This window comes from Ctenopharyngodon idella, chromosome 9 (genome assembly GCF_019924925.1).
Source record: "Ctenopharyngodon idella isolate HZGC_01 chromosome 9, HZGC01, whole genome shotgun sequence".
NCBI lineage: Eukaryota > Metazoa > Chordata > Actinopteri > Cypriniformes > Xenocyprididae > Ctenopharyngodon > Ctenopharyngodon idella.
Genome location: NC_067228.1, coordinates 2,215,476 through 2,237,496, shown reverse-complemented (window position 1 = coordinate 2,237,496; position 22,021 = coordinate 2,215,476). Strand labels below are relative to the sequence as shown.

At 40.6% G+C, this 22,021-nt stretch overlaps 1 protein-coding gene across 1 annotated transcript in view; it reads left to right on the top strand.

The window, feature by feature from the left end:
• LOC127518696 (inactive dipeptidyl peptidase 10-like) overlaps positions 1-13,409 on the top strand; it is a 31,029-nt gene extending 17,620 nt beyond the window's left edge. Inside the window, exons 17-26 of the mRNA XM_051905697.1 lie at positions 36-83; positions 431-529; positions 2,654-2,723; positions 3,040-3,234; positions 5,701-5,755; positions 7,857-7,956; positions 8,030-8,088; positions 9,040-9,112; positions 9,194-9,267; positions 13,007-13,409. Of these exons, the coding sequence (XP_051761657.1) occupies positions 36-83; positions 431-529; positions 2,654-2,723; positions 3,040-3,234; positions 5,701-5,755; positions 7,857-7,956; positions 8,030-8,088; positions 9,040-9,112; positions 9,194-9,267; positions 13,007-13,144 (911 nt within the window). The 3' untranslated portion in view covers positions 13,145-13,409. The remainder of the gene's footprint in view (positions 1-35; positions 84-430; positions 530-2,653; positions 2,724-3,039; positions 3,235-5,700; positions 5,756-7,856; positions 7,957-8,029; positions 8,089-9,039; positions 9,113-9,193; positions 9,268-13,006) is intronic.
• Positions 13,410-22,021: the final 8,612 nt, after the last annotated feature.

Here is a 22,021-nt window from a genome sequence, read left to right as displayed (position 1 = left end):
AAGATTTCTGTAAACAATCTGTATTTTATGTTCAGGCCCAGGAATCCCTCAAACCACTGTGCACCTTCTCAGCAACATCAGCGGTGAGTCCAAACACAAAACACTGATATACACACACACAAATGCTTGTTTTTCATCAGAGCTGTTGTGCATGCGCACAGTGATCATGACATATAAGAGCCGCTGCTCACAGGGACCTCGCTCATGTCCCAAAACACCAGATTTTGGATTTCATAGTGCCCTAACAATCCCACTCTTCGCTACTTTTCCATCTACTCTATACTGTCGATAAAGGCAATGGCCCTAAAATAAAATTATGCTGTATATGCTGAAACATACTGCTGTTCTTCTGACCAATAATATATATATTTAGTTTTGCTAGGACACATCAAACCTTCAGCTGTCTTGCTTTCTTTCTCTTCCTCTCTAGATCATGTGATTATAGATGCTCGTCTGAAGATCAGAGAATTTCTCAGAAAGAAACAAATTCCAGTTAGACAAATCATGACTTTACAGATTAACAACCAGGGTATGAATCATCATTAACATCACAGTCATCTTCACCACCATCACCATGCAAATGGTAACTGGGTACAAGAGAACGTGACAATAATGAGATTATCATCTTAGACAGTATAACCAAAATGCATTTTCCAAGAACATACATAATAATAATCATCATCACTGTAAAGATAACCATCCTTCTGATCATCGTCATCATGGTTGTCACTGTCAGTAGAATTAGGGTTAGTCACTTCACTGGTCAAAGTAACAAAGTGTTTTGTCTCTGTCACTGTGACTGAAGGTTCAGGAGGTTTTAGTTGTAGCCATGTGTGGAGACTGAGGCTACATTCACACCGCAAGCCTTAGCGCTCAACATCCTCAGATTTTGTTTGTCTCTTTGTCTTGGATTTCAGTACAAATATCTAAACATTCTTAATATCGAAGTAATTTTCCCTCTCAAGTAATTGTATCTTGATTTAAGAATATTTAGATATTTGTACTGGAAAACGAGACAAAAATACTGAGGAAAAGTATGCAGCGTACCGGTATGTAAAGTCTATGCAGCGACTCCCGTCAGCACAGAACTGTGACAAACATCGATCTAGAGTGACTTAAAGGGTTAGTTCACCCAAAAATGAAAATAATGTCATTTATTACTCACCCTCATGTCGTTCCACACCCATAAGACCTTCGTTAATCTTCGGAACACAAATTAAGATATTTTTGTAGAAATCCGATGGCTCAGTGAGGCCTGCATAGCCAGCAATGACATTTCCTTTCTCAAGATCCATTAATGTACTAAAAACATATTTAAATCAGTTCACTTGAGTACAGTGGTTCAATATTAATATTATAAAGCGACGAGAATATTTTTGGTGCACCAAAAAAAACAAAATAATGACTTATATAGTGATGGCCGATTTCAAAACACTGCTTCATGTAGCTTCGGAGCGTTATGAATCAGCGTGTCGAATCATGATTCAGATCGCGTGTCAAACCGCCAAACTGCTGAAATCACGTGACTTTGGCGCTCCGAACTGCGGATTCGACACAAAAGATTCATAACGCTCCGAAGCTTCATGAAGCAGTGTTTTGAAATCGGCCATCACTATATAAGTCGTTATTTTGTTTTTTTGGCGCACCAAAAATATTCTCGTCGCTTTATAATATTAATATTGAACCACTGTACTCACATGAACTGATTTAAATATGTTTTTAGTACATTAATGGATCTTGAGAGAGGAAATGTCATTGCTGGCTATGCAGGCCTCACTGAGCCATCGGATTTCAACAAAAATATCTTAATTTGCGTTCCGAAGATAAATGAAGGTCTTACGGGTGTGGAACGGCATGAGGGTGAGTAATAAACAACATAATTTTCATTTTTGGGTGAACTACCCCTTTAAAGGGGTGAGAAATCAAATTTGCCTTGATCTTTTGACATTTAAGAGGCCTTTGTACCATTAAAACATCCTGGAGGTTTCATAGCTTAAAACATCCTCCTCATTAAACAAAGCATTTATGTAATCAAGCTCCAAAAACGGCTCATTTTGATATTGTGGGATCTGTGACGTCAAATATATTTGCATATGACCGTCTCCAGAGCAAGACATTGACGAATAGTTTTACATCATCACACCATAGGCTCCGCCCACTGGCGTTCAGTCACTTAACGGCTGACATTTGCCTACACTGGATGTGAGCGTCGCGTCAAAAGCAAGTAAAATCCATTATAATCAGTGATGCTGTCTACACTGATACATATACAGATGTATGTTCAGTTTCTGACGCACTCCACACACTTAAGTCTGTCGACAACGGGACAAATGGAAATGTGAAAGCTGGTTTATGTCTCTGTATAGACTTCAGAAGTATCTCAGCGTCAGGAACAAGTGGATGGTTTATTTTAGTGGCATCCCGGATCGCGTCGGAGGATTATTATGTTTGTTCGGAGCATTTAGTTTTGTAAATGAGACACAGTGTAATGGAGAGTTCGCAAAGAAACTTGTTGAAAGATGAAGCAGCGAACTGTATTGTATCTGAATTTGTGCCACTTTTGGCTTCAGTCTGAATGTAGCCTCAGATGATTTGTACTGATTCAGTTTCTTTGCTGTAAATGACAGATGTGTGTTTTACTGTGTGTTTACAGCACTGAGACTTGAGCTCAGCCTCCCTCCACAGTTTGAAGAGAGTAAGCGGTACCCTCTCCTGCTGCTGCTGTACGATCACACACACACACACACACACACACACATTGGTTTTCCATGTTTCCATAGATAATTGTACAAATTTAAATATTCTATCCCCTAACCTTAAACCTACCCTTCACAGAAAACTTTCTGCATTTTTAGATTTTCAAAAAAAATCACTTATTATGATTTATGATTTATTACCCACCAAAAAAAGACTATTTTAATGTCTGCAAGTGTTTCTCATGTACAAATCAGTAACACTGATCATGCCACATCTGTCTGACCTCTGTGTGTGTGTGTGTGTGTGTGTGTGTGTGTGTGTGTGTGTGTGTGTGTGTGATAGTGAGTGTGATCCTGGCTGCCAGCAAGTGAACGAGCGCTTTCGTCTGGAATGGGCCGATGTGCTGGTCAGCTGTGATGATGTCATTGTGGCCCGGGTGGATGGCAGAGGGAGTGGCTTTCAGGGCCAGCAGATTCTCCAGGATGTTTACAAGCGTTTGGGACTCGTGGACGCAGAAGATCAACTCTCTGTTTTAGAGTGAGTGTGCTGAACCTCAAACCTTCAATCTCCATCTACTGTGCGAAAGTTTTACACTGTGTCCTAACCAGATGTGATGCAATAAAATTCCAGCGACAAGCAATTTGTCTGTCCACACCAGGGCTGCATCCAAAATCACATACTTCCCTACAATATAGTAGGCGAAAAACAGTATGCAACAAAAGTAGTATGTCTGAATTTACAAACCTGATTCCAAAAAAGTTGGGACACTGTACACATTGTGAATAAAAAAGGAATGCAATAATTTACAAATCTCATAAACATATTTTATTCACAATAGAATATAGATAACATATCAAATGTTGAAAGTGAGACATTTTGAAATGTCATGCCAAATATTGGCTCATTTTGGATTTCATGAGAGCTACACATTCCAAAAAAGTTGGGACAGGTAGCAATAAGAGGCCGGAAAAGTTAAATGTACATATAAGGAACAGCTGGAGGACCAATTTGCAACTTATTGGGTCAATTGGCAACATGATTGGGTATAAGAACCTCTCAGAGTGGCAGTGTCTCTCAGAAGTCAAGATGGGCAGAGGATCACCAATTCCCCCAATGCTGCGGAGAAAAATAGTGGAGCAATATCAGAAAGGAGTTTCTCAGAGAAAAATTGCAAAGAGTTTGAAGTTATCATCATCTACAGTGCATAATATCATCCAAAGATTCAGAGAATCTGGAACAATCTCTGTGCGTAAGGGTCAAGGCCGGAAAACCATACTGGATGCCCGTGATCTTCGGGCCCTTAGACGGCACTGCATCACATTCAGGAATGCTACTGTAATGGAAATCACAACATGGGCTCAGGAATACTTCCAGAAAACATTGTCGGTGAACACAATCCACCGTGCCATTCGCCGTTGCCGGCTAAAACTCTATAGGTAAAAAAAGAAGCCAAATCTAAACATGATCCAGAAGCGCAGGTGATTTCTCTGGGCCAAGGCTCATTTAAAATGGACTGTGGCAAAGTGGAAAACTGTTCTGTGGTCAGACGAATCAAAATTTGAAGTTCTTTTTGGAAAACTGGGACGCCATGTCATCCGGACTGAAGAGGACAAGGACAACCCAAGTTGTTATCAGCGCTCAGTTCAGAAGCCTGCATCTCTGATGGTATGGGGTTGCATGAGTGCGTGTGGCATGGGCAGCTTACACATCTGGAAAGGCACCATCAATGCTGAAAGGTATATCCAAGTTCTAGAACAACATATGCTCCCATCCAGACGTCGTCTCTTTCAGGGAAGACCTTGCATTTTCCAACATGACAATGCCAGACCACATACTGCATCAACTACAACATCATGGCTGCGTAGAAGAAGGATCCGGGTACTGAAATGGCCAGCCTGCAGTCCAGATCTTTCACCCATAGAAAACATTTGGCGCATCATAAAGAGGAAGATGCGACAAAGAAGAACTAAGACAGTTGAGCAACTAGAAGCCTGTATTAGACAAGAATGGGACAACATTCCTATTCCTAAACTTGAACAACTTGTCTCCTCAGTCCCCAGACGTTTGCAGACTGTTATAAGAAGAAGAGGGGATGCCACACAGTGGTAAACATGGCCTTGTCCCAACTTTTTTGAGATGTGTTGATGCCATGAAATTTAAAATCAACTTATTTTTCCCTTAAAATTATACATTTTCTCAGTTTAAACATTTGATATGTCATCTATGTTGTATTCTGAATAAAATATTGAAATTTGAAACTTCCACATCATTGCATTCCTTTTTTATTCACAATTTGTACAGTGTCCCAACTTTTTTGGAATCGGGTTTGTACAGTACTCGTAATAGATTAGGCAAAAAGTACCCGGATGACCCACTACTTCTGGCAGGATTCTGAAGTGTGCATATGATGGACACTTTATTATCCCCTGAGGCCACAGGAGAGGATTTGTGAATGGTGAAATGACGCAACTGACATTGGTAGGTCACATGACAATGACAACATGGCACTCTGTACTTGCTGACTGATTAATAAAACATAAAATAAAAAAGAACATACTTTTCGGGTCGTGAAGTAATTACTTATTCAAAATAAGTGTCCAACTCAAGAGAGTATGCGATTTCACTCACAACCAAATCAATCACAAATCACAGCCAATCAGAAGAACGTGTGGGCATAGTCTCTCTGCAAGCACATATAAACTGAACCCAAGATTGTCATTTCATAATTTTTCTTTTAGCTGTGACGTCACAAATAGAAACGGTTTCTAAAATAGAATCGTCGCGCATCGCTGTCACAGCTGGTTAGGAAAAAAATTCTGATTAACATGATAGAAAAGATGCCTTTTATCGCACTGGTCACTTGAAGAAACTGTTTTCAGGTGACTGATGATTCATCATCTCTTCTACTGTGGAAATAACAGTGATCTTAAATGAGACTGCATGAGTATTTTCCCTCATATTAGCATTACACCTTGTGCACATTTGTTTATTTGTCTGCGGCAGGTATCTGGTGAAGCAGCCGTACATTGATGGAGGCAGAGTCGGGGTTTTTGGCAAGGTGAGTCTCACTAGAATCATTAAAGGGTTAGTTCACACAAAAATGATCATTTACTCATCCTCATGTCATTCAAGCCTGGTGGATCCAAAATGGTCAATATTCATATTCATGCATTTTATTCATATTTTATGTTAATCATTTAAGGCTTATGATTTATCAATATTACTTTTGATTTCATATATTCATGTACTCCTACTCCATATATTAATCCTCATCATATTTTCAAGTATTTACACTTTATTGTACCCTTTATGGTTATTATTCTTTTATATTTAAGTTTAAACTTATATATTAAGTTTGTGGTTAGATATTGGACACCTGCCAAGTACTGCAGAAGTGATGTTTTCGGAATTAGTTGCTCATTTGAACTCGATGTACCTTTGTATCAAAATATGTCCATTTCTATTTCTGCTAACATGTGATAATGTAAGATCTGCAAAATTCCCTTAAGGGGGTCAAAACAACCCCTATATCTATTTTCATCTATTTTTTTGACATCAGACCAGTCTATGACATAATGGATAAATTCATTTGACCTTTTCTCATTAGAACAAAACATAAGTTTGAGTGGGATGAAAATTTCCCTGTGCTTATGGTATAAAATGGACTGAGTCGTTGATAGTTTAGCCTTTCCCTTTGCTTTTCTTTGCTCTTCTGCTTCTTCTCTTCTATCCCTCATTTCATTGCAAATGTCTTAATTTTGTTCCTTCTTTCTGTATATTCTGATCTTCACCTATTGGATGCAGTGCTCTGGATTGTACAATACTCTAGATTTTGTTGTTGACTATTGATTACTTGATGAATTTGTGTGTCTCTATAGTTTCTAGTTGGTAAGTTTATTTGGGTTTGATCTCTGGCATGGTCATTGCTGGGCTGCCTGGATCTCATTTTCTCAAGTTTTTGCATCAAAGCCTGTAAAACTTCGTTCTTTTGCTGAACACAGATATTTTGAAGACCATTTCTGTCACCTGATGGAGTTTGGATTCCTCGCCACTGTTGCCTTTGGTTTGCTTAGTTGGGGTTTAAAAGACACTTAAAGGGTCATGAAACCCCCCCTGTTTTAGCCTGGTCGTTCACACCTCAAAGCTGAAAAACTCTGTGAAAATGGGCGTGTAAAACTCTGGAAAAGTGGGAGTGTTGAGGGGGAGAGGGCGAAAAACCAATGAAACACAGATATACAACACACTCATTATACAGAATAATGAATATTAATATATGAGCACTGAGAAAAATGACAACAAACTCCCAAGCACAAGGGAGAAATGCGGAAGAATATTTAAAAGGGCTAATAATACTTTCATTACGTTTACAAGCACTGCTGTCTCATGATAAATGACACGTAGTTTAACACAGAAAGAATAAAGACATTTTTGTCCATTCTTCTTTGAATTTTCGATCTAAATCAGTCATTTGTCTATCAGAATAATCATGTCGTCGCGTTTCCAGTTTGCACATATATTTCATTTGAAGAAGACTTGATGAAATATGTGTTCATAAACCATGCTGGGGTTTTATGACCCTTTATTATTCAGTAATATTATTGATTTGACTGCACTGACACTACTAGATGAGAAGAAAAATTTAACTGATCTGAATAAAGACACTATTGTCTTTTAGAGCCGTTTTACAGCAAAATTTGAAGTTTGCATAATTGATTCTGTTATTTTCCTGTTTATTACTGACTTAAACATTGGAAACCAAACAACATTGGAGCCCACTAACTTTCATTGTATGGGCAAAAAAACAGACATTTTTTCAAAATGTCTGCTTTTGTGTTCCACAGACAGGTTTGGAATGACATGAGGAGAGTAAATGATGACAGAATTATAATTTCTGTGTGAATTATCCCTTCAAGTGTATGCTGCAACTGTACACTCTACAGGCTTAAATAAATTAATTCACACAAATCAGCTGCTTTAAATAAACAGCATCTCTATTAGAGAAATGGAGATAAAAATACCTGTACAGACTATAATTAAAGTTTCAGTCTACTACAGAAATAGAAACAGGCTCTTCAAGATCAAAACCTAGTATTTTTGTCCATTTCAAAGTATGTGAATTGATCTTAGATGTCAGATGTTCATAATGCGGTTCTGTGCAGGTCTACGGCGGGTTTCTGAGCTCACTTCTGCTGCTTTCTCACAGTTCTGCGCTCCGCTGCGGCGCGGCCATGACACCCGTATTTGACTGGCAACTCTATGGTACGTGTCACACAAACTTAGCATGGACACACACACACATTCAGTAGTGTGACCATTCTGTGTTTCTACACAGCTTCTGCCTTTACAGAGAGATACTTTGGCTTCCCCATACAAAATGAGCTAAAATACAAGGTAAGATATTGTTGCTACTGTATAGTTTGAGACATAAACGTGTGACATTCAGTGTTACTTTTAAAAGTAATCCATTACAATATTGCATCACTCCCTAAAAAAAGTAACTAATTGCGTTAATTAGTTACTTTTTATGGAAAGTAATGCATTGTTACTTTTTCTTACCTGGGCTGGGCTTGCTTGTTTGTTTGTTTTTAATAAAAAAAATCTATTTTTGGCAAACGTAAAGGCTCTTTCACACCAAAAGTGAAATAAATAAGCCTCAGGCTGAAGGAAAATTAAATTCACATCTGTACAGTAGAGGGCGCAGCTCAAACAAACCTTTCAGCTGTGCTGCCATTCTGCATCACAGAAGAATAGGACTCAGGAGAAGAAAGTTCAACACTCTTATTTTAGGAATAAAAACTAAAAAATGAACCACAAATGTGATGTTTAACTAAAGTCATTTTTGCTTATTCGTATGGTTTAACTGGATCATTAAATGTCAGCAGCAAAAATATTGGTTAATAAAGTGATATTAAATGCATAAAGTGTATTTGCGTTATTTAGCATATTTATTTACTGCAGGTTTGCGTAATATTCTGAGTTTGCATTTCACTGTTTTTATTCATTTTGAGGAATACTGAATGTGTTGATGAAGTGAGGTGAATAAATGCATGTTCACAGTTTGCATTCTCCAGTCAGATACTGTAGTGGAGTGTGGGAAAGATGGAGCAGAATCAGTCGGGAGAAATGTTTTTGTAATCAAACTCTAAATTACTGCAGGAACTGTATCTCCTGCACCAGTTATTTATTGTATTTATTTTGCATGTTGAAAGCTCAATTGAATGGCATCAGTGAATGTGGTTTAGTGTGAACTAGAGGCTCAACTCTCTGCAGTAACACAAAGGCATGCGGCGTGAACGGGCTCGACATCACAGTCACAGAAGACTTTTACTGTGTGTCCTTCAGATCTCCAGCCTCCTGCTGAACAACACGCGCTCTGAGATGTTACGGTTCCTGATTCAACACGGAACAGCGGATGGTGAGCCCATTAAAAAGGAAACCCATAATTCAAAGGCGAACGGCTGCATCATCACATGACTTCTTTCTCTTTCTCTATTAGCGAACGTTCATTTTCAACACACTGCAGAACTAGTGAAGCTGCTGTCTGTGATTAATGTAAACTACAGGTTACAGGTGAGTCCTTCACACTGACAAGCACCTGCACCTTTTGACCTCCCGCGCTCGACCCTTTGACCTCACTCTCTCGACCCTTTGACCTCACACGCTCGACCCTCTAAACTCGCATGCTTGACCCTTTGACCTGACACATTCAACCCATCACGTGCTCGACCCTTTGACCTCACTCTCTCGACCCTTTTACCTCACATGCTCGACCCTTTGACCTAATTTTCTCAATCCTTTTACCTCACCCTCTCGACCCTTTGACCGCATGCGCTCCACCCTTTAAACTCACGTGCTTGACCCTTTGACCTCACGCTCTTGACCCTCTGAAATCATGCTTTCAACCCTTTGACCTTACGCGCTCAACCCTCTGAACTTACGCTCTCAACCCTTTGACCCTTTGACCTCACGCGCTTGACCCTTTTACCTCTCGTGCTCGACCCTCTGACCTCACACGCTTGACTCTCTGAACTCACTCTTTCGACCCTTTGACCTCACGTGCTTGACCCTTTGACCTCACGTGCTTGACCCTTTGACCTCACGCGCTCGACCCTCTGACCACATGCGCTCAACCCTCTGAACCCACGCTTTCGACCCTTTGACCTCACGTGCTTGACCTCATGCGCTCGACCCTCTGAACTCATGCTTTCGACCCTTTGACCTCACACGTTCAACCCTTCTACCTCACGCTCTCGACCCTCTGAACTCACATGCTCGACCATTTAACCTCACTCTCGACCCTTTGACCTCACTCGCTCAACCATCTGACCTCATGCGCTCGACCCTCTGAACTTGTGCTCTCGATGCTTTGACTTCACGCTCTCAACCCTCTGAACTCATCTTTCGACCCTTTTACCTCGTGCATTCGACCTTTTGACCTCACACACTCAACCCTTTTACCTCATGCTCTCGACCCTCTGAACCCATGCTTTTGACCCTTTTAATTGATGCGCTTGACCCTCTGAACTCAAGCTTTCAACCCTTTGACCTCACACACTTCACTCTCTGAACTCACTCTTTCGACCCTTTGACCTCACGTGCTTGACCCTCTGACCTCACGCGCTCGACCCTCTGAACTCATCTTTCGACCCTTTTACCTTGTGCATTCGACCTTTTGACCTCACACACTCAACCCTTTTACCACACGCTCTCGACCCTCTGAACCCATGCTTTTGACCCTTTTAATTGATGCGCTTGACCCTCTGAACTCAAGCTTTCAACCCTTTGACCTCACACGCTTGACTCTCTGAACTCACTCTGTCTCTCTTTGACCTCACGTGCTTGACCCTTTGACCTCACACACTCAACCCTCTGACCACACGCGCTCGACCCTCTGACCTCACGCGCTCGACCCTCTGAACCCACGCTTTCGACCCTTTGACCTCACGTGCTTGACCTCATGCGCTCAACCCTCTGAACTCATGCTTTCGACCCTTTGACCTCACATGTTCAACCCTTTTACCTCACGCTCTCGACCCTCTGAACTCACATGCTCGACCATTTAACCTCACACTCTCGACCCTTTGACCTCATGCGCTCAACCATCCGACCTCACGCTCTCGACCCTCTGAACTCATCTTTCGACCCTTTTACCTCGTGCATTCGACCTTTTGACCTCACACACTCAACCCTTTTACCTCATGCTCTCGACCCTCTGAACCCATGCTTTTGACCCTTTTAATTGATGCGCTTGACCCTCTGAACTCAAGCTTTCAACCCTTTGACCTCACACACTTCACTCTCTGAACTCACTCTTTCGACCCTTTGACCTCACGTGCTTGACCCTCTGACCTCACGCGCTCGACCCTCTGAACTCATCTTTCGACCCTTTTACCTTGTGCATTCGACCTTTTGACCTCACACACTCAACCCTTTTACCACACGCTCTCGACCCTCTGAACCCATGCTTTTGACCCTTTTAATTGATGCGCTTGACCCTCTGAACTCAAGCTTTCAACCCTTTGACCTCACACGCTTGACTCTCTGAACTCACTCTGTCTCTTTGACCTCACGTGCTTGACCCTTTGACCTCACACACTCAACCCTCTGACCACACGCGCTCGACCCTCTGACCTCACGCGCTCGACCCTCTGAACCCACGCTTTCGACCCTTTGACCTCACGTGCTTGACCTCATGCGCTCAACCCTCTGAACTCATGCTTTCGACCCTTTGACCTCACATGTTCAACCCTTTTACCTCACGCTCTCGACCCTCTGAACTCACATGCTCGACCATTTAACCTCACACTCTCGACCCTTTGACCTCATGCGCTCAACCATCCGACCTCACGCTCTCGACCCTCTGAACTCATCTTTCGACCCTTTTACCTCGTGCATTCGACCTTTTGACCTCACACACTCAACCCTTTTACCTCACGCTCTCGACCCTCTGAACCCATGCTTTTGACCCTTTTAATTGATGCGCTTGACCCTCTGAACTCAAGCTTTCAACCCTTTGACCTCACACGCTTGACTCTCTGAACTCACTCTGTCTCTCTTTGACCTCACGTGCTTGACCCTTTGACCTCACACACTCAACCCTCTGACCACACGCGCTCGACCCTCTGACCTCACGCGCTCGACCCTCTGAACCCACGCTTTCGACCCTTTGACCTCACGTGCTTGACCTCATGCGCTCAACCCTCTGAACTCATGCTTTCGACCCTTTGACCTCACATGTTCAACCCTTTTACCTCACGCTCTCGACCCTCTGAACTCACATGCTCGACCATTTAACCTCACACTCTCGACCCTTTGACCTCATGCGCTCAACCATCCGACCTCACGCTCTCGACCCTCTGAACTCATCTTTCGACCCTTTTACCTCGTGCATTCGACCTTTTGACCTCACACACTCAACCCTTTTACCTCATGCTCTCGACCCTCTGAACCCATGCTTTTGACCCTTTTAATTGATGCGCTTGACCCTCTGAACTCAAGCTTTCAACCCTTTGACCTCACACACTTCACTCTCTGAACTCACTCTTTCGACCCTTTGACCTCACGTGCTTGACCCTCTGACCTCACGCGCTCGACCCTCTGAACTCATCTTTCGACCCTTTTACCTTGTGCATTCGACCTTTTGACCTCACACACTCAACCCTTTTACCACACGCTCTCGACCCTCTGAACCCATGCTTTTGACCCTTTTAATTGATGCGCTTGACCCTCTGAACTCAAGCTTTCAACCCTTTGACCTCACACGCTTGACTCTCTGAACTCACTCTGTCTCTCTTTGACCTCACGTGCTTGACCCTTTGACCTCACACACTCAACCCTCTGACCACACGCGCTCGACCCTCTGACCTCACGCGCTCGACCCTCTGAACCCACGCTTTCGACCCTTTGACCTCACGTGCTTGACCTCACGCGCTCAACCCTCTGACCACACGCGCTCGACCCTCTAACCTCACGCGCTCGACCCTCTGAAACCACGCTTTCGACCCTTTGACCTCACGTGCTTGACCTCATGCGCTCAACCCTCTGAACTCATGCTTTCGACCCTTTGACCTCACACGTTCAACCCTTTTACCTCACGCTCTCGACCCTTTGACCTCAAGTGCTCAACCATCTGACCTCATGCGCTCGACCCTCTGAACTTGTGCTCTCGACGCTTTGACCTCACGCTCTCGACCCTCGGAATTCATCTTTCGACCCTTTTACCTCGTACACACACCTCGCAGCGTCTGAATTGGGAAGCAGCTTTTGACTTTGTGCGCTCGTCCCTTTGACCTCTCTCGCCTCTGTGCAGATCTTCCCTGATGAGGGTCATGATGTCATCAGCAGACGCTACATGCTGAACACACGCTTCTCCTTCTTCAGAGAGTGCTTCTATGACAACATACCTGTTCCCACAGAAACCAGTGACGACGACGACGACGACGACTAGCATCGGTTGCACCAGGAATTATCATCTTGGTGACCAGCTCTCCCATCTTTTAAGACAATCTGACCTGGAGGCAGAGACAGAGTGATGCTGAGTCTGAGGACACACTCAAACTACTTGTTCAAGTTTGTTATTTTTCATCATTTGTCCACACTATAGCATTACATCTGTATTTAGCAGCAGCGTGACTGATGTTGAGTGCTGTCACTCTTAACAGGCTGAATGAAACATTGTTCTGTCTCAATTAAATCACTGGGCTGATCACGGGTTTTTATGGCCTGTACTGGTATATATATTACTTTCAGAGAAGTACACAATATAAAATCTAACATCTAACGTGTTTGTAGTTCAGTGTGTGTTTTTCCTTTCAAAAGGAGCATGACTGACTACTCTGGGCTCCCGTTGAGTCATTGATCCTCTGGTTTTCTAGGCTCTTTCTGAAGGCCTAACCCTGTTTCATCATCCATCCTATCATCTCCAGAAGAATAATGATGTGAACATCAGATCATACAGCGCATGTCATCTGCATTCACTGCATTCACTGCTGTTTGTTAAAGGGAGCATGAGAAACCTGTACTACTGCAGTCTGACATTAAGAGTATTAAATGACACAATCACTATAATAATTCAGTTTTTTTCCAATTTTGTAACCCGATACAATATTAGCAATTATATATAAAAGTTGGGGGGGGGGGGGGGGGGGGGGGGGGGGGGGGGTTATACCATTTTTATACAAATTATATAAATAATACATAATATCAGTACTTTGGAGATGTTTCTGAGGTGACAATATGCTGTTTTAGTGACATTGCTAATATGTTTTTTTTTTTAAAAATTGAGGTCACTGTCAAACATGATTCCTAAATTCTTGGCCTGATTACTGGCTTTTAGTGATAGAGAGTCAAGATATGCAGCAACAGATGTTCTCCATGCATCATTACCAATAACAAGTACCCCTGTCTTATCTTTGTTTAGCTGTAGAAAGTTCGGGGACATCCACAATTTTATGCTCTCTATGCAGTCCAGCTGGGTGGAAATTGAATTGTGGGCATCTGGTGCAAGTGAAAGAGTTGTGTGTCATCTGCATACTGGTAAAGGAAATATTGTACTGATTAATTACACCAGCTAAAGGAAGCATGTATAAATTAAATAACAGAGGACCCAAAATTGAGCCTTGAGGAACACCAGAGGATATGTCGTCATCTGGAGGTGTAGGTACCCAGTGTAACGCCTGCTACTTAAGTAGGATCTGAACCAGTCTAAGACAGGACCTGAAAACTGACCCGGTTCTGTAGTCGGTCGAGTTCAATGTTTGTTGGAACTATGGTTTTGGGAAACACCGACTCATTGAACTGTGCTGATAATGACGGAACTTGCGACCATAGTTAGCAAATAATGCTTTTGGGAAACGCACCCCAGGAAGATCTGTCCTGGGAAGTAAATCAGTTTTGCTGAAGTTCACCTCAGCAGCTGCCTCTTTCCACTACAGTAGTTACTTTTTATGGATTAAAAAAAAACACAAAAGATTTGGGGACAAAAGTGCCGAAAAATTATGCAAGTCACTAAACACTGCTGATATATAGCTGTGAAACACCGTCTTCATCATATCCAGTGACCTTCATTAACTATTGATTTGGACAGGAGTCTGGACAAAAATATTTCAAACCTAGAAAAATTTGAATGTGTAATGTCGTTGCTGTTTTCATGTTTATTATTGTTTGTTTATGTAATGCAGGGATTCCCAAACTTTTTTTGTCAGACAAACTTCTTTGATCTAAAATATTTACTTTTCAATAATTTAATAACATTTGCATGTTCTCAGTCCTCTGATGTTGGATAATTGTCACATTGACATGCAAGTAAACAACTAAAATATACATTTTTTTTTTTAGTGTTTTTATTTTCAAATAATCTATTCATTTTAGTTTTACATTTTTATGATTTAATTAATCATTAGCTTTTCATCAACTCACAATCCCCCTGCAGTTTTTTCATTAACCCCAGTTTGGGAAACTCTGGCATAATGTAATGCTTAACGCATTTCATGTTGTTGATAACAAAGAATGGAAAATATTATCTTTCTCTATGTTTAAAAAAAAATAAAAATCACAGAGCTACTATAAACAATACCATAAAAAACATCAACCATTTTATCAGAGATACAGACTTTGAATGAGATGAGTTGGTTAGACCAGTGCTTCCCAATCCTGTTCCTGGAGGCACACCAACATTACACATTTTTCAAACTCTTACTAGTCAAACACACCTGATTCAACTCATCAGCTCGCTAGTTGAGACTCCAAGACCAGAAATATGGGTCAGATAAGGGAGACATCCAAATTGTGCAGTGTTGGTGTGCCTCCAGGAGCAGGATTGGGGGAAACAGAGTTAGTTAGACCACTACATCATGATAATGTCATCATCCGTAGACAACCATCAACACCTGATCAGATTTTCTCTTTGTTTTTCTTGCCATATCAAATGTGCCTTATAAACACGGTTGTAGCAACCAAGAAAAAGTAATGTAAAAAAGTCAAGGTTCAAGAACCCAACTCAAGCAAACACTGATCACCATGATGGTGACTTTAACCTAGACCTATACTTCATTTACCGTTTGTAAACTTTGATTCCCACAGCCACTGGCTCCAGATGGAAATTCATCATCATATGGAAAATTAGCGATCCTGTCATATGAAATAAACTACTTGGTAAGCAAAATTTATCTGCAAATTTCAGTGATGTTCAATAGCACTATCTTTACCTGTGTCTGCTGTTAAGGGACAGACATCTGACACTTGAAACTGGTGATGCAGAACTGGGTTCCTGATCCAACAATATCTTGTCAACTAAAAAGTGCCAAACATCCAATACACTTTAAAATCTTGAGTTCTGTCTTGAGTTGTTTACAGTAGTGGCCAAAAGTGATGTCCAGCCTTGGAAAATTGACATCTTCACCCTTTATTCAAATATTATTCAAAATTTGTTGAAGATTATATTGCGTAATTGTGCTTAGATTCAACTGTTTTATTGGTGGTGATAACGCAATGAAACATGACAAATTGTGCTGACATAATTTTTATCCAGGCTGTCATACAAAGAAATTCTGAACACATGCAAAAACAAGAAAGAACCAATAGACTGTTAATAACTGATTGTTGTAGTCAATGTTTGCTTTCCTGTGAGCTTTTTGCAGAGTAAAACAAAACCTGTAGCTGTAGTTTGTCTTTTTTGCCAAATAATTTTCTCAGATAAATACTTTAAACAAGTTTAGTGTTTTGTTCTTCCATCAAATTTAAAGGTCCAATAAGACATTTTCGGAGAGGCTAGCAATTGCGAGCTAGCTTTCAATTCATAACCATCTTCTTGGCAAAGCGTCACAAGAGATGGCATTAAACTACCTCATGTCTCAAAGCACATAACATTACAATAATAATGAACGTAAACAACTTTAGAGAGCTTGTATCTGACTGCTGCAGATTAATTTCGGTGTTGATACTCTTAACATACGCATAATTCCGATTCTGAGGACGTGAACAGCTCCGGTTAGAACGTCACGGGTTGCCATCTCTTAACTACAGTAGTTATGGTGTGAACACAGCATAAGATCATTGTTTTGATTTGGTAGGAACTGTAAAAGGCGGCTGCTATTAGTTTGTGGTGCTCCTGACTGTCTGTATAAACTAGACAAGTCATTTCACTTGGCGGCCATCTTTGAAACGCCTCTCGGGGATGCAAGTGCAGCTCATATCTCTTTGAATGGGGAAACATCAAGTTCTTCAAAGCTGTTCCCCAAGCTTTCGATTAAATTTCATATTTGAAATCACCAATAAAAATGTCTCATAAATTTTGTTTCTAAACACTCGAATCATGACAAAAAACGTCATTTTTCAGGCTGGATCAAGCTAATGCGCATGCGCAGACCTAAGTGTGCGTCTCTATCCGCTTGTTAAGTCGTGACGTAAGGAACGCCGTTTCCGGGACTCATTTCACTTGAGAATGCCATCGACGGCCATTTATGAGCTCTATTTATTCATATTAAACATCAATTATTTTAAAAAGTTAAACATTTTAAATAATTACAGTCTCCGTGCTCACAGCATCACAGACATTAATATTTTAACGATTTATAAAAGATGAATCATTGTCTGGCCATCTGGAATTTTGGTATGGAGATAAAGGTTATAATTATATATTTTTTGTAGTATTACACCACATCGTGTGTGTATATTAGCACCATTTGTTGTTTTCTTGTGGTATGAGATAGAGCGTTTGGACCCGGAAGCGCTGCAGCGTGACGTCTGAACCGGAGCTTCTAACGGCCGCTGCAGTGACGCGATGACTTTACCAATTGCTGATTGGCTCTTATTTAGAAGGCGAGACTTTCCGCCATATTGCGCGTTGCACTTTCTCCCATTCATAATAATACGAGTGCACCGTCTTTCTATATATAAAGTGTAAAAAAGGCCACCCTTCAGAAATGGACTCTCCCAAACTCCTTTTGCCTCTGTTCATGATTTGGACTGTTCCAAAACTTTCTGGGGAGTTGGAAAACAAGAGCCGTTTCTCAATATGCGTTCTTGTCTGTACTTGTGTTCTTGTGGAGTTATGAAACGTCATCAGTCGCTGCCCAAGTACTGTTCCAATTCAAAGTTCACATCTAGCCAAGTACAGTTCAAATCCGCGGACGTGTTCTCGATTCGCCCCTTTTATCGAGGATGCATCGAGAGGTGACTTGTGCGGACTTGAGACAGCCAGGTATCCCAGAATGCATCTCGCACTAACCAGCAAGCATCAATAGTAAAGGAGAAAACCTGCGTAATTTAAACATATTACTGTTATGTCATGATATGTAGTTTTAAGAGTTTTTCAGGCGAGAATACTGGTTTAAAGCTCAAATTTGTGGTTTATTGATAAAGATAGTGCCTTTCTGAAAATTTGATCTGACATTGTCAGAGTTGTGAGATCCAGACGCTCATGTGCCCTGTCGAGAACAGCCTTACCTTACCTGATGTCTCTGTAGCGGTTAAACATGACATAATTCGTCTTTTGTATATCTAACGGGCGATCTTTGGTCTCACAAATCTATAATTTGTTCCGTGGCAAATCGTTTTGGCTGAGGGCAAAGTTACGTTTCATAACTTTATATATTTAGGCTATTTAACTTTACCGTTGTAGCCTACTAAAGCGCTGATTTTGTACGCTTGACTGAATGGACTACTTGCACAACTACTTCCGCGTTCTACTTATTACGGCTCGAGCGTTTCCGGTCAGCGTTCAGCGCACTTATTTAGACTTTATGCGCCAGAAAAACAAGCGTGCCGCCATCTTTATAATATTGTCTTTGAACTTCCGTTTTCGCGGTAGCTCTGTATATTTTACGCTGTCAAAGAATAATTAGCTGGTGAAGTGGATTTACTTGTTGTAGAGTTAATGAAAGTTATCATGAGCATTGTTATGTTTAAAGCAGATGTCTTAACAAATGTCAGTAGACCGGGAAGATTTTAAAACGAGCAGTTCATTCATAAATACGTAAGATCGCTGTGGAAATACAAACCGGAAGTCGGAACGAGCGCAGCGCTGAAAAGGGGCGGAGCTACATAAAGTCTATACAGAGATAAATAAATATATTTCCCCACTAACCTGCCGCCGTCAAGTGCTCGTCTTCTCATTAGCAGTGTTTTTCTCTTAGTCATTCATACCTGTTAAATTTACATTTACATTTAAATGAGTTTAAACGAACAGAGCATACAAGACATGCACAAACAAACCAAGATGACGATTAAACAGCAGTATAACCTTTCACATAATAGTTACAATTAATCAAATACTTATGAAGGCGAACCATGGTTATACTATAGTAAGAGTAGTAACTATATGGTTAATTTTCGTACGAGCACTATTGCTTGCGTTGGTGCTCCTTTATTCCAGTGTTTGAAATAGTTGAATGAATGTGAAAACTGCCTTAACGATGTCAAATATTTAATTAATCTTAAAGAATAATGCAATGACAGCGCAACTTATTTGAATATTAGGATTTTTGACATAAATGTGTGAATTACAAATGATTGTCAGTGAAAAAATGGCACAGAATAGTGACTAAAATTAAATTATAATATTATGTTCATTCTGATCACATTCATCACGTCTCGCACTTAAAGTTCCGTTGAGTTCGGAAAGGTCTGTACACGGTAATCATCAGAATATCTCTTCTCCTGTCTCTGAATATGTCTGGAATTTAAAATAATCCCAATGACTCTCATTTTAAGAGGCGTTTAGTTAGCTATGTGATAACAGCCCATTGAAAATGGATATAACCGGAAACAACTGAGCCGTAATTTATCAAACCGGATGTGCGTCACGAGGCTCAGTGCAAGTAGTCCATTGTTTGCTTTATTTCTTATTGTATATTATTATACCTTTTATAATGGCTATATTGATCATTAAAACTGACATTTAACAAAAAGAGACAGGGTTGTGTTTTATGTTATTTCATTTTATTATCAGAGTATGCACATACGTTTTACATACATTCTAAATATCTTAAAGACATCTTCTAAAGGTCTATTTGACATCTGACAGGAAACGTCCTATCAACCTTATTCCTGACTAGCCTACTGCGTTTCGAATTATGGGTTGCACTTCCGGTTTGGGGAACTTCCATTTAAAAAGACTGAAACGAATCGTTTCAAATCATAAGGATGCCCTACAAATAAAGCTTATCCGTCAGTTTGACTGAATGAGCCGTCAATTTTTCTTTCAAGTTTTATTTTCAGACATCATGAGAATAACGTAACGCTTGGTATTTTAACATAACATGTTATAACAAGAATATCTATGGCACGAGCTCTTTTCAGTCGCTGCTTTCTATCCTCGTGATTATTTTCTTTTGTCCCTTTGCATACCGCTGTAATAGTATTAAAAATGACAACATATACTGCACATTTGTGGTCTGTTCTCCCGATATAAGTTACGATATATCCCATTAATAATTCACTGGAATGCACGAAGAATCTCACGTTTTTCTCCTCAAAGCCTCACGTCTCTTTCCAGGTTTGTTTTCACAGGTAAATACAATTTATTATCTGTAAAAATGATGGAAATCACTTTGAAATAGTATCATGCAATGCTGAAGTTCATGAAAATTTTTTATTAAGGCAACGTATATTACACAATACCATAGACTGGACCTCAAGCAACGTGGATTGTGTGCCTCTCCTCTCTTCCTCCAGACTCTGGGACCCTGATTTCCAAAGGAAATGCAAAATTTACTTTCATCAGAGAACATAACTTTGGATCACTCAGCAGCAGTCCAGTCCTTTTTGTCTTTAGCCCAGGCCAGACGCTTCTGACGCTGTCTGTTGTTCAAGAGTGGCTTGACACAAGGAATGCGACAGCTGAAACCCATGTCTTGCATACGTCTGTGCGTAGTGGTTCTTGAAGCACTGACTCCAGCTGCAGTCCACTCTTTGTGAATCTCCCCCACATTTTTGAATGGGTTTTGTTTCACAATCCTCTCCAGGGTGTGGTTATCCCTATTGCTTGTACACTTTTTTCTACCACATCTTTTCCTTCCCTTCGCCTCTCTATTAATGTGCTTGGACACAGAGCTCTGTGAACAGCCAGCCTCTTTTGCAATGACCTTTTGTGTCTTGCCCTCCTTGTGCAAGATGTCAATGGTCGTCTTTTGGACAACTGTCAAGTCAGAAGTCTTCCCCATGATTGTGTAGCCTACAGAACTAGACTGAGAGACCATTTAAAGGCCTTTGCAGGTGTTTTGAGTTAACTAGCTGATTAGAGTGTGGCACCAGGTGTCTTCAATATTGAACCTTTTCACAATATTCTAATTTTCTGAGATACTGAATTTGGGATTTTCCTTAGTTGTCAGTTATAATCATCAAAATTAAAAGAAATAAACATTTGAAATATATCAGTCTGTGTGTAATGAGTGAATATAATATACAAGTTTCACTTTTTGAATGGAATTAGTAAAATAAATCAACTTTTTGATGATATTCTAATTATATGACCAGCACCTGTATATATATATAATTTGCTTTGTCTACTTCTCTAATGCCCTTTACCATGTTGATTATACTTATAACCAGTATTCAAGTACTGCTTTATAGATCTAGTACTGTTTATAGATCTGTGATTTTACAATTGTTTATTTATATTTTGTATATTGTTTATGTTTACAGAACCACACATACGTGACATTTGCACAATAAATCATCTACAAGTACCCCTGGTGTGAGACGTATGTTCTAAAAAATAAATTAAAAAAAAGAAATAGAAATGCAGGAATGATGTAGGCTAATTGTTAAATAACCATTTAACAAGTGATATAATAATCATGGTATTTAAATAGGGCTGGGCGATATGGCCAAAAAATCATATCCCTATTTTTGGGCTGAATGGTGATGTATAATCTCAGTATTTTGTACATTTTTCTATTTGAGCTAAAAAAAAAAAATCTGTATTTAATTAAAAAAATGTTATTTCACATCCTGCCCAATATTGTCCTACAATGTTCATATTGAAGACTATCCCCGAACCCATAGAGATTGCATTGCAGTGCCTGCCTGCAGTTCTTTGAATGGAAGTCTATGAGAGCAGATTCTCGGCCAGAGTGAAATCGCCCAAAAAGAGGCGGTACTCCACAGAACGTGACTTGACACTGATCGGACTATAGCCTTTATCCAGAGGCATAACAAACAGACTAGCAGTGACAGCTTGCATAACTGTGGTTGAATGTGATTGAAAAAATACGTCCCTTTCTCACTTTGGTGGTGCGTCGCCCTATCGCCCTAATGAAGAAACCGCTCCTGGCATACATTGACAGGCAGGTATCCTATTATTTCATTCGGACCGAATATAATG